At 33.7% G+C, this 12,194-nt stretch overlaps 1 protein-coding gene across 1 annotated transcript in view; it reads left to right on the top strand.

Moving 5' to 3' along the window:
- The first annotated feature begins 445 nt into the window (after positions 1–445).
- The window catches only part of LOC107440574 (gastric triacylglycerol lipase-like), a 25,251-nt gene continuing 13,502 nt past the window's right edge, over positions 446–12,194 (top strand). Inside the window, exons 1-6 of the mRNA XM_043053966.2 lie at positions 446–718; positions 4,694–4,892; positions 5,349–5,463; positions 8,309–8,459; positions 8,880–8,972; positions 9,066–9,218. Of these exons, the coding sequence (XP_042909900.1) occupies positions 506–718; positions 4,694–4,892; positions 5,349–5,463; positions 8,309–8,459; positions 8,880–8,972; positions 9,066–9,218 (924 nt within the window). The 5' untranslated portion in view covers positions 446–505. The remainder of the gene's footprint in view (positions 719–4,693; positions 4,893–5,348; positions 5,464–8,308; positions 8,460–8,879; positions 8,973–9,065; positions 9,219–12,194) is intronic.

Raw genomic sequence — 12,194 nt, 5'->3', positions numbered from 1 at the left:
TTTTAAAATCTGCTTTTTTTCCTCGTTGTGTATTTTACTGCAATTTTTGCACACGCAAAAATTTGAAACAATGATTGGCAATCAAACAGAAAATCATATATGGCGATGCTTGTCATGAAGATAATAATTCAAATTTATTTTTGGACAATATAAGTCCATGAAATAGAACAAAAAAAAGTATAAAACATTATTGAATTATATCGAGCACAGGTACATTAGAAAATTTCCTTTTCGAACAGTTGTTACGTGTTGCAATTTTCCTGATTCACTGTGAATTGGTAAAAATGAGAAGGCTTTATCATTAAAATCAAAATAATATATTCAGTTTTGGAACTTTTTGTTCGACGTCATTCAACCATCTGAGTCAATAAGCGTATTCATGAAAGGTACAAAAATAATTGCTCTTGGATTATCCTTTAAAATAAGTAGTATAATTGTAAAAATGTGTTATTTTCATAGCGCTATTGAGAATCCATGCTGACAAACTAATTTGATTTGGTTGGAAATGAACTTCTTACTGTTAGTGGTACTACATGCATATCCATATTCAGTAGTTTATAGTGATATTTCAAATGATATAAATAATGACATAAATAATGAAATTAATGATATAAATAATAATATAAATAATGAAATTAATGATATAAATAATGATATAAATAATGATATGGATAATATTGCAAATTTCATAGAAGATCCAGATATTAACCGAAATGTTGTAAGTATGTTTAAACTTTTACTTTATTTGCAATTTAATTGTAAGTGATTAAGAGTTATAGAAAAAAAAATTGGTATGGTACTTTGTTAATAGAAATAATTTCAACATCTAACTTTAAAAACAGTATAAAACCAATTATAGATACAAGAAATGGTATGGTACTTTGTTAATAGAAATAATCCCAACATGTAACTTTTAAAACAGAATAAAACCAATTATAGATACAAGAAATGGTATGGTACTTTGTTAATAGAAATAATTCCAACATGTCACTTTAAAAACAGGATAAAACCTATTATAGATACAAGAAATGGTATGGTACATTGTTAATAGAAATAATTCCAACAGCTGACTTTGAAAACAGGATAAAACCAATTATAGATACAAGGAATGGTATGGTACTTTGCTAATAGAAATAATTCCAACATGTAACTTTTAAAACAGGATAAAACCAATTATAGATACAAGAAATGGTATGGTACTTTGTTAATAGAAATAATTCCAACATGTCACTTTAAAAACAGGACAAAACCAGTTATAGATAAAAAGAAATGATATAGCACTTTGTCAATAGAAATAATTCCAACATCTAAACTTAAAAACCATGCACATGAGAGGGAGAAGGGGTATCGTGGTCAATATTTTATAAATTTGAATGAAAAGCTTTTTATTTATTAATTTGGACACATCTAGTATTTTTTTATTAATAAAATTTGAACATTTATTGTTATTTTAAATTATACATATGCTAATTTGGAAGAAACTTAAAAAAAAAAAAAGATGTTTTATTACACATTAGCTCTATGTCTGGTATAGACAATTCATAGGGATGGAATGGTTAATTATTTAAGCTATTGTTTCTTATCAAAAGCTTTTAAAGTCGAAAGGAGCTATATTTTTAAATAATCTTAACAATGTGCAATTTACTTAATGCTTAATAAATGCACAAATTCCAATTTCTATCTTTTAAGCGAGAGATTTTTCTGGAATATTTAAAGTGGTAGTAAATGTTACCCTTTGCTATTTCACTTTTTGGTTTAACTAAGTACATTTACAACGATTAGACTCTCACTATAAATTGACTCCGTTTGTTTAAATGAGTGTTGTTGTTACTTATGTTATTTGCCAATCACCAAGCCTGTTTGAAATCAAGCTAATTTTTAAGACATGGGGTGTCGCTTTTTTCAGTGGCACCATCTATGGCCAAGAACAAGACTTCAGCCACTCACACGGTGCAACCCAATATTCCATTCATTCAACCACGACCATATTTTTGACTCAAACTAGAGAAGGATCCAATGCAGTATGCCCAGAGGTATTGATTTGTTATGCGAACTTGAAGACTTGAACCAATTATTGATTTATCTTGAATATATAAAATGGGAGAAAATATTACTCTTTACCATTTATGCAGTTGATTTAACCATCGTGACATCAAAACAATTACAAAGCTGTCAACTTTCAACGATTTTTGGAGAACATTTTTCGATTTTCCCGAAAACATTTTACAAACGGGGACAACGCAGCTGATAACTCAGATAGATTTTTAACATATTGTTAAACGAGGATTATTTCTAAGTATTAGCGCGTGTGTGGTCAGCATTTTTTTCGAGAAATGAAAAAAGGGAAGTCCTGTTAATATAAAAAGTCCAGATCCTCCATTGTACAGAATATATTTTCGTTTTTTTTTTTAAAAAAGCAAAGAAGTAAGTTTTTGAATGTTCTTTTAGAAATTTTGTGACCAGTTTTTTAGTTTTTTGTGGACACTGGTCACTTTATGCATGTTAGATTTTCTTGATCACCACAAAGGTTTGGAAATTTATTGCATTTATATGTAGATGTCAGGCCTGAATAGCCGCTTGTTGGTAGAGCGTTGGGACCTTGTCCAAGAGGTTGTGAGTTCGAACTCCGCAGGCCGAAGACTCCACGTATACAAAATGGTAAGTGGTGCGGGCTAAATCTGTTGGGGTCACCAAGTCCTCTACGATCGCATAACAAATTAATAAATCTGGGGTTGCTGGATTAGAAATAGATCGTGTTCTGGTTTAGGTCAAAACTACGATATGCGGATGGAATGTTAGTGAGTGAATATATCCTCCCTGTAAAATGGAATGTGACGTATGTGTGTGGCAGAATTTGAATTCTTGTCCATAGATGGCACCACTGGAAAAAGAAGTGCACCCTCAGCCTTAAAATAGGCTTGTCAATAGTGACATGTGGCATAAGACGAAGACAAAAGTCTGATATATGATAGATGAATATTATCTAAATTAAAGTAGTTGCAAAATTAGAAAAACTAAAAGTTGCTTTGGAGAGTAATTCAGAACCACTTGAACTTTTTTTGTCAGACCTTTGATAGCTCCGCCTATTGAAAATCGTCACGAACTTTCTGGACGAATCAATAAGTATGATAATTATACGATTTTGTGTTACTGCTCGTACAGGAGGAGAAATATATATCTGCATATGACTGTAATTGAGCCGTGGTTGCTCAGGTAATACAGCGTTCACCCCCTAATGAGGTGAACCGAGTTCAAAATTAAGCAATGACAGGTTAACCTGAATTCCGCACTCGGCTCTCACCGACCACAGTGCTGACATAAAATGTCCTCAGTAGTAGACGGATCATGGGTTAGAGTCCCCTTACCGTCAGGTTAACAGTGGGACGTTTTCGTGGTGCTCCTCCTCAAATGCTGCGTAGTTCAACGTCTCCCATAACTGAAGCCCCTACACGGTTTCTCCTAGGTAGTCCGATCAGACCACTATGAAGGTAAATCAGTTTTCGTAAGAGCCATTCAATGGAAAATCTAGTAAAAATAAGAAAGCGGCAGCAACTACATGTCTAAAAATTTGTTTAATTTATGAATATGATTGGCTTGTCTTGTTTACTTGTTAACCACTACAGATTCAATTCTCAAATATATATGATAAATTTTTCTTACTTTTAAAATGAAAATTGTTTATGTGCTCACAACTGGTGCACTTTTAAATAGTCTGCGCAGACTGCTTATAAAAAAACCAACAAACCGCGTGGAGGCTTTCTGAGGTAGGAGGAGAGGGTTAGTTCCATCTGTCCCTGCTTGATCCAGGGGTTCCCTTGTTCTCTCCATTGGATTTAATATTACAAGGAGTTGAACTTAGATGGTCAAAATTGTGTTGGTTGTTCAACGACGATTATAAAATAAAATGCGATTAATTTAGTTTCAATTTTATTACCCTTTGGGAAGAACCATCCTCAAAAAGAATAAGAATTAGCTGGAATGCTAGCAGACCTTTCTATAAGTATGCTAACATTCTTGAAATGTAACGGAGGTCAAAAACTATTAAAAAATTGGATAAATTGTTGTTGTTGTAGTTCATTTACGCTGCACAATGGGCTATTGGCGACGGTCTGGGAAACATCCCTGAGGATGACTCGAAGACACGCCATCACAATTTTGATCCTCTGGGGAGGGGATGGCACCCCCGCTTCAGTAGCCCGACGACTGCACTCGAAGTCGAGCACTTTACGGTAGAACCGTTTAACGAGGCCCCATACCGCACACCCTCGGTCCCTACGCAGACTGATCCAAAAGGGTCACCCACCCGCACACTGACCGCAGCCAGAGATGCTTCACTTCGGTGATCTGCTGGGAACCGTGAAAAAATTGGTTAAAACAAAAATAAAGTATGAATGTAGAAGTTTTGTTGCTACATCAATTATAAAAATAAAATATGACGCAAAACTCTGAAGAGTTATTGGTTGGTGTGTAAGAGTGTGTTTGAGGGATTTGGAATGCCCATGGGATATATACATAAGATTTGTGTATTTAGAACGTAATGCGCACCTTTCTCCATACAATTGACCGAAATTTAAATCTCATTTTAAAGGTCACTTCCACATAACGTATGCACTAAACTTCATTGGTATACGAGAACCAAAATAACGTTATTTATAAACACATAATTTAAGTCAAACTTCATTTATATCTCCAGACTGAATTGATTACTTCCAAAGGGTATCCAGTTGAGAATCACTTTGCGTACACAGAAGACGGATACGAGCTTTCTCTACAAAGAATACCATATGGCAAATTAAACAAGGAGACAGGGAATCGAAAACCGGTTTTGCTACAGCACGGACTGATGCAATCTTCCGCAGACTGGGTGATTAATTATCCTCACCAAAGTCTTGGTAATTGTACATTTTCATTGTTATGTTGTGTAATTCTTATATTTACATTCTTTATATATGTATATATATAATATAGAGAGAACATGGAAAAATAAAATAAAGATTTATGGAAAGAAAAGAAGAAACATTACAAAAATGAACAATATTTAAGAATTTTATTTAAAAAAAATTAAAAAGTTTAAAAACAAAATAATGAAGAGATATAATCTCGTTATCAGCTCACACGATTATATCTGCAAAGAGGAGTGCTTTCCAATATTGCGTAAATATATCCAATATCGGATAAATGGGACAATTCTATATAGGGACAATAACCTTATTGAGTCAAGATTCGTAAATATTGGTCCAATGATGGCTCAAGTTATTTTGCAGCTAGTGAAAGGCAATGTTTTTTTATTATCCTTAAAGATATTATATAAAATAAACTGGTATATTTGTATATTTTTTACATTTCAGGTTTCTTACTGGCAGATAATGGTTACGATGTATGGCTGGGAAATACAAGGGGCGGTGCCTATTCGAGACAACATCTTAACTTTCAAACAAACTCAAAAGATTTTTGGGATTTCAGGTAAACATTGGAAAATTTTGAGGGTAAATAAATGTAATTTTTTTGAAAATATAACCATTCAGTCATTAATATTTTGCAATGTGCAACAAGGTTCAAAAATTTCATTAGCCCGAGGACTGTAAAAATTTGTTTTGCATGACGTACTTCGAACTCTTACGTGCCCGGCAGCGTATGCAAATATTCAATCAGATAAGGTAAAATATCGATTAAGTGCTACATTAAATTTCACAAATACAGGGAAGACGTCGGATGGGCTGGATATACGATACTTTAGCTAATAGTGTATTAGTGAAAGTGTAATAATCCATTTGCTCAATTGAAGCTCTTTGTGCAAAACAAATTATAATAACTCCTTTAATGTGCTCTTTCTCAATCATGTGCTTAAGACTTTTTTTGTAAATAATACTTATTTAATCTTTAACCAAATAATTTTGATTTGTGCTTAAAGGTGTTGATATACAGAATTTTCAGCGGCTGATTCAAAAATAAAAGAAAAACATTGATAAAGGAATGAAACAAACTGTATGTACATTGCGAAAAGCTGTATATATAATTATGACCACCCTCCATCTATAACAATGGGCTCGCCCAGGTTTTCATTGTTTCTCTACCCAGGAACAATGTCTTCATGGGGCACATTAAGACCCATAATCTCATGGAACAATCTCTGACGTCTGTAAGCTACTTGAGCATAGTTGCAGACCAGGTTCACACACTCATGGCAATAGTTTTTCCTGCAGGGATGATGTTTACCAACAGGATAATGCACCATGTCATAAGGGTCAAATCGTCGAGGAACATTCTAGTAAATTCAAGTCATGTCTTGGCCCCCAAATTCACCTGACTTTAATCCAAGAGAGCATTTGTGGTCCTACTTGTGGTCTTACTTGTGGATTACCTATCAGCACCTTGTGGAATCAATGCCATGGCGGGTGCTAGCAGTTTTGAGGGCTGAAGGTGGTCCTACATTTTATTAGCAGGGTGGCCATAATGTAATGGCTCTTCGGTGTATATATATATATATATTATACCTCCCTGAAATGTGCTATTCTTGTTTCCATAGCAGCAGACGGCTTGAGACTTTGTGGCGGGTGGAGTTCTTACCGTATACAAACTATAGAAATGTTTTCATTATTGTTAGTGTTATATAGTATAGTGTTTTCATTATTGTTATTAAACGTATTTTTAGAATTTTCCCTCCCCATCTCCATTCCTTAAATAGTTGTGTCCGGTCGAAAGCAGACTAGTATAATGGATTGTGTTTTCTACTAAAGAGAGTGCTAAAAACTCTTGACTGCCTATACTCCCGGGTTACTGTTTGCGGTGTGTTTTGAAGTCATTTGGCACACAACGCGATCATCGTGTTTTGTGATTCTCTTGAGTGGTATTTTTTGTGTACTTGTGTTTTTTAACTGATTTATTATTTGTGTTTAAAAGAAGAATCGTCATTTGAAGACGTAAGAATTGTCATTTAAAAAAGGAATCGTTATAAAACACTTCTTTCCTTGTTAACAATATACCAACTTCGAAATTCAAACCTAAACGATAATTTGCAGAATGAATTTAATCTCTCTCCTCTAACAATATGCTAACACTAACATATGATGGGGCACGGCTTGCACCAAGAACAAACAGTAAAATGACGCCAAATCAGAATTTCCAAAAAAAGCGAGTTTTTCCTAAATCTAGAAACCATGTCATCTTTTTTTAACATTGCATATCTAAATAGCTAAACTGATTTTTACTTCAAAATTATCAGAATTACTTAATATCATTATTATCTTATGAAATATAGCAGATTTTATGGAAAAAAATATAATCTGTTTGAAAATATAACCTAAATGAGCTGCAGTAAGCGGCTGTAAAACAGGTCAAGAGATCAAGATTGATATTAAAAACGTCATCATGTACACGAAAGCGGGAACGCCGTTCGCTGAAAAATTTGTCACCATCGCTCAAAATGTCTTACTAATACTAAAAAAAAAAAAGAAAAAAAAATATGCCGCTTTAAAGAAAGTTTGTTTTTTTCGAATTCCCGAGGGAAAAAATCATTTTTACTCTTTTTTCTACCAATGCAAACTCAATTTAAAATTATATTCACATTGATTTTAAATCACACATCGCTATTCTTATTTACTCGATTTAAGATCGCACATCGCGTTTCGTATTTTTACGATTTTATATCAAATATCGCGTTTCGTATTCAAGTGATTTAAAAGCCACTGTTATGATTCGTGTTCAAGTGACTAAAAAATTATACATCAGAATTTGTATTTACGCGATTTTAAAATCAAACTTCAAGATTCGTATTTACCCGAATTCAAAATCAAAAACCGAGATTCGCATTCACGCGATTCTAAAATGTCGAGATTCGTATTCGCATGGTTTAAATATCACACGTTGAGATTCATATTCACACAATTTAAATAAGTAAATAAAATCTTTCGCATCGATATCTTAATTAAAACTAAGGTAACACTCTGTAACTCCAATAACAGTTTTTCTTACTGAAGTTTCAGATATTTTTTCAATTATTTTAAAAGTTTTTTGTGTGCATATTTTTGGATGTCTATTTTCAGCTTTTGGGGGGTATTTTACCAAACCTATCCCTGTGGTATGAATCTGTATAGAGTTATTATAAAATGAAAAGAATATTCGTGATTATATTAATGAATTATCAATATGTGCAGAAAGTTTTGAGATTTTGTGTTCGAAAAATGTTTTTCATTTTACATCAGAGGTAAAAGACCCCTTAATCCTAATAGTGTGTCCTACCTCATTCAGAAGCTTAAAACTGTTCTCCTGAATTACCTACTATATTTAATTGCTGATTGTTTTCTTTTAGCTTTGATCAGATGGCCGAATATGATTTGCCAGCTATGATTGACTATATTCTCAATACAACAAAAGAAGACAATCTGGTATATATTGGCCACTCTCAGGGGACCACCATAGCTTTTGCTCTTCTGTCTGAAAGACCTCTTTACAATGAAAAGGTAAAAATAAAGTCTCAATAACAATTGACTGCAGCTTCCACAACAGAAATATTTTTCCATTCAGAGATTTTAATATATTTAAGTGTATCCTATATCCTATCACCACCGTCACGCAACTTGATTGGCTCCTGATTGGAACCTGATTGGACCTGGTCGCGGCATCTGTTTTGCAACGATTCGGCAGCCAATCAGATTTGAAGCTAAAGCATGACGTCACTTTTAGGTACCCAATTAAATCTGATCGGAAAATTGATTCAGAGTGATGATAAACTAACCCTAATAGATGTAACAGTAAAACGCCATCTTGTTTATATTTTGGTCTTGGGTTGTCAATAATGTTCGCGATATTATCGTTATCGATGATTATTGAAATGCATCATAAAAAATAATGCTCACGATATTCTTTTTCCTTATTTCCAGATAAAGTTGTTTGTGGCACTAGCACCAGAAGTAGAAGTTAGCCACGTGAAGTCTATAGTTAGTTACCTCGTCCCTTATTTTGAGTATATCGAAGTAAATGTAATCTCTATCTGAATTTTTTTTTTGGTTTGATATCGCTGTAGTTTTCAGAGTCACTAACATTAGCATATATTTTTTCGTTTAAAGAGTATCATGAATACATTTGGGGTGTATGAATTCATGTCAAACAATCCAGCCCAGCAGTTCATCACCCGGAACCTCTGCGCCTCGAAGTCTGCATTCATTTGCGAAAATATCATGTATATGGTTTTTGGTAAAGATAGTGAGCAATATAATCAGGTACTTTCTTATATTAGTTTAAAGAGAAAATGTTTATTCATTATGCCAATTTTTAAGCTGATAACATTAATTAATTCTTTAATATAATTTTTTTCTTACCGTCGTTGAACAGCAGACCCAATTTTTGAGTTTACGACAAACTGTGTTCAACTCTGTATAGCCTTATAATTTTGAACCCGATCCAAAAGACAAGGGAACTCTCGGATCAAGTATTGGGAGAAATTTTCCTGCATGGAGGACTTTCTTGAAAAAACTAACCCACATTTGCGTTGCACGGAGAGGAAAGGCACAAAAACCTCCTACGGTTAGCCTGATTCTAACCCATGATACCTCCATCACTGCGGGTATTTTACGTCAGCACTGTGGACGGTGCGGAATTCGCGTCAATCAGCCAGCCACCGCTGGGATTTGAATCCGGGTCACCTCATAGGGAGATCAGCGCTTTATCCCCCGAGCCACCCCGCCCCTTTTTGCCTTGCAAATAAAAATAATTCAAACTTCTATCATTTAACCCTTTGACGAAGATGGGACAATGATGACCCTTTTGTATGTATTTTTGGCACTCTTTAATTGGTATTTTTTAATTATAAAAAACAATCTAATGGTAGTTAAAAAATCTGACAGATTATCGGAATATAAAATATAAAATTTTACATACAAAAATATAAATACTGAATTATACAATATAAAACTAAAATATAAAAATCAAAACTAAAATATACTACTAATATATACTGCTAGTATAATCTAATATTAATAAATATAGTATATATAATTTAATATATATTATATACTAATATATATTAAAATACAAAATTTTTTTTAATACTATAACGTACTAAAATATTAAATACGAAAAATAAGTTAGAAATATTTATTTTATTCATATTCAAAAATTTATCAAAAATTTAATAAATTTCAATGGTGAATAACTGTTTCTTTTCCATCAAAAAAATTGCAAATTTGAAAAAAATTTCGTGCGGTAGTGAGCCGTGTTTTGAAGATTTTATCTTTATCGCCGAAAAAGACACCAGTGCTATATTTTATAACCATTAAATATTAAAATGCTAAGTATAATATTTTTTAATTAGTTCGACCTAAATTAATAAAATAATTAAAAAAGTATGAAAAATGTGTTTAATGAAAATTCTGCGTCAAAGGGTTATTGCAATTTTGACCATCCCTATGCATTATTCCTTACATATTCTTTCACAAAGATTTCAATTTTTTAACTTCATATTTCAACTCAAAGCCATGTCAAGGATAGACTCGAAGAACAAATTAATCAAGCATCAAGTTGCGAGCTACGCAAGACAAAAATATATCACGGTTAAAATAAAATACATGAAAATACATATCTAAGTTATGTAAAAGACGTAGACGAATTAAAATTCAACAAATTTGATGTACGAAAGAATTAAATTTCAACAAATTTGATGTACTATAAGGTACTGTATGTAATTAATTTCACGTTAATTAACACTCTACCTTATGCGGTGAGACTTAGCTCATCTTTAACACTCCATTTTGCTGATAAACTATCAGCTGGAGCCGTGATTGCTCAGGGGATAGAGCGTTCAGCTTCCAATAAGGTGAACCGGGTTCAAATTCCGGCAATGGCTGGTCGATACGAATTCCGTAACTGGCTTGCATCGACTCCAGTGCTGACGTAAAATATCCTCAGTTGTATCATGGATTCGAGTTCCCTTGTCTTCAATCTAACCGTAGGAAGTTTTCGTGGTTTTCCTCTCCATGTGACGCAAATGCTGGTGAGTTCCATCAAAAAGTTCTCCACGAGGGCAAATTTCTCCGAATACTTGATCCATGAGTTTCCTTGCCTTTTGGATTGGGTTGAAAATTGCAAGGATTCGGAGTTAAACATTAGCAGTCGTAAACCCAAAATATTGGGTCGGCTATTCAAAAGATGGTTATAAAATAAAATAAAACTATCAGCTGGCTCTGACGTCATCGGTCAATCGAAAGTTCTAGCTGCTTTTAGTCAGTTTTGAACCACTTATATTTTCTTTGCAGTGACGTGTGTGTACGATTCATTCCATTGCTTTTAGATAATTATTTATCAATTCCTTAATCCTTATTATTTATCAATTAATCCTCCACTTTAGGAATAAAATGTATTTTTTGGGAGATTTTAGCAATGTGTGGTCAATCAATTTATGCAATTTATGAATAAATTTGAAATTGTTTATTTTTTATTTGAGTGTTCTATCATTAGTTATTTATTAGAAGAACTAGGTAAAGTGTAACATTTTTCATTTATTATATACTTTAACATACTTGTCTAGTTATATTATGAAATACCTAGTTGTTCTATGAAACAAATGACTTTAACGGTAACAAATACACTATCCCGTCAAAAGTATCCGGGCACCCAGTGGTATGGACTTAGAGTGCCTTGAGGCACATATTAATATGATGTTGGTCCCCCTTTTGCATCGATGGCTGCCTGCACACTTCTCAATGGACATTCCACCAGCTTTTGATAAGTGACCATAGGAATTGACTTCCAGGCTTCCATCTCAGTTGAAGTGAGTGCTTGCAGTGAAGAGGGTCAATTTGGCTGGCTACGTAATTTGCAATTTAATTCGTCCCAAAGGTGTTCTATGGGATTTAGATCGGTGCTTTGAGAAAGCCAGTCCAGTTTTTGAACACCCATCTTGTCAAACCACGTCTGTGCAAGTGTGTGAATGGGGCTATTATCCTGCTGGACGAGAAATGAGCCTTCCCCAAAATATTGCCATAGAGTTGGTAATGCAGCATTGTCCAGACCTCAAAGTTCATGTTTCAAACCACGGGAAACTAACTGACCCAGGCCAAACCACTAGAAGCATGCCCACACCATTATGCGTCCACCACCATAACAACCGAGTGTCCGGATCCTTTTGCTTTTGGCCAGATAGTATATATATCCACACACACACACACACACACACACACACACACACATACACACACACA

This window comes from Parasteatoda tepidariorum, chromosome 10 (assembly GCF_043381705.1).
Source record: "Parasteatoda tepidariorum isolate YZ-2023 chromosome 10, CAS_Ptep_4.0, whole genome shotgun sequence".
Taxonomy (NCBI): Eukaryota; Metazoa; Arthropoda; class Arachnida; order Araneae; family Theridiidae; genus Parasteatoda; species Parasteatoda tepidariorum.
This window is presented reverse-complemented; position numbering and strand designations above follow the sequence as displayed.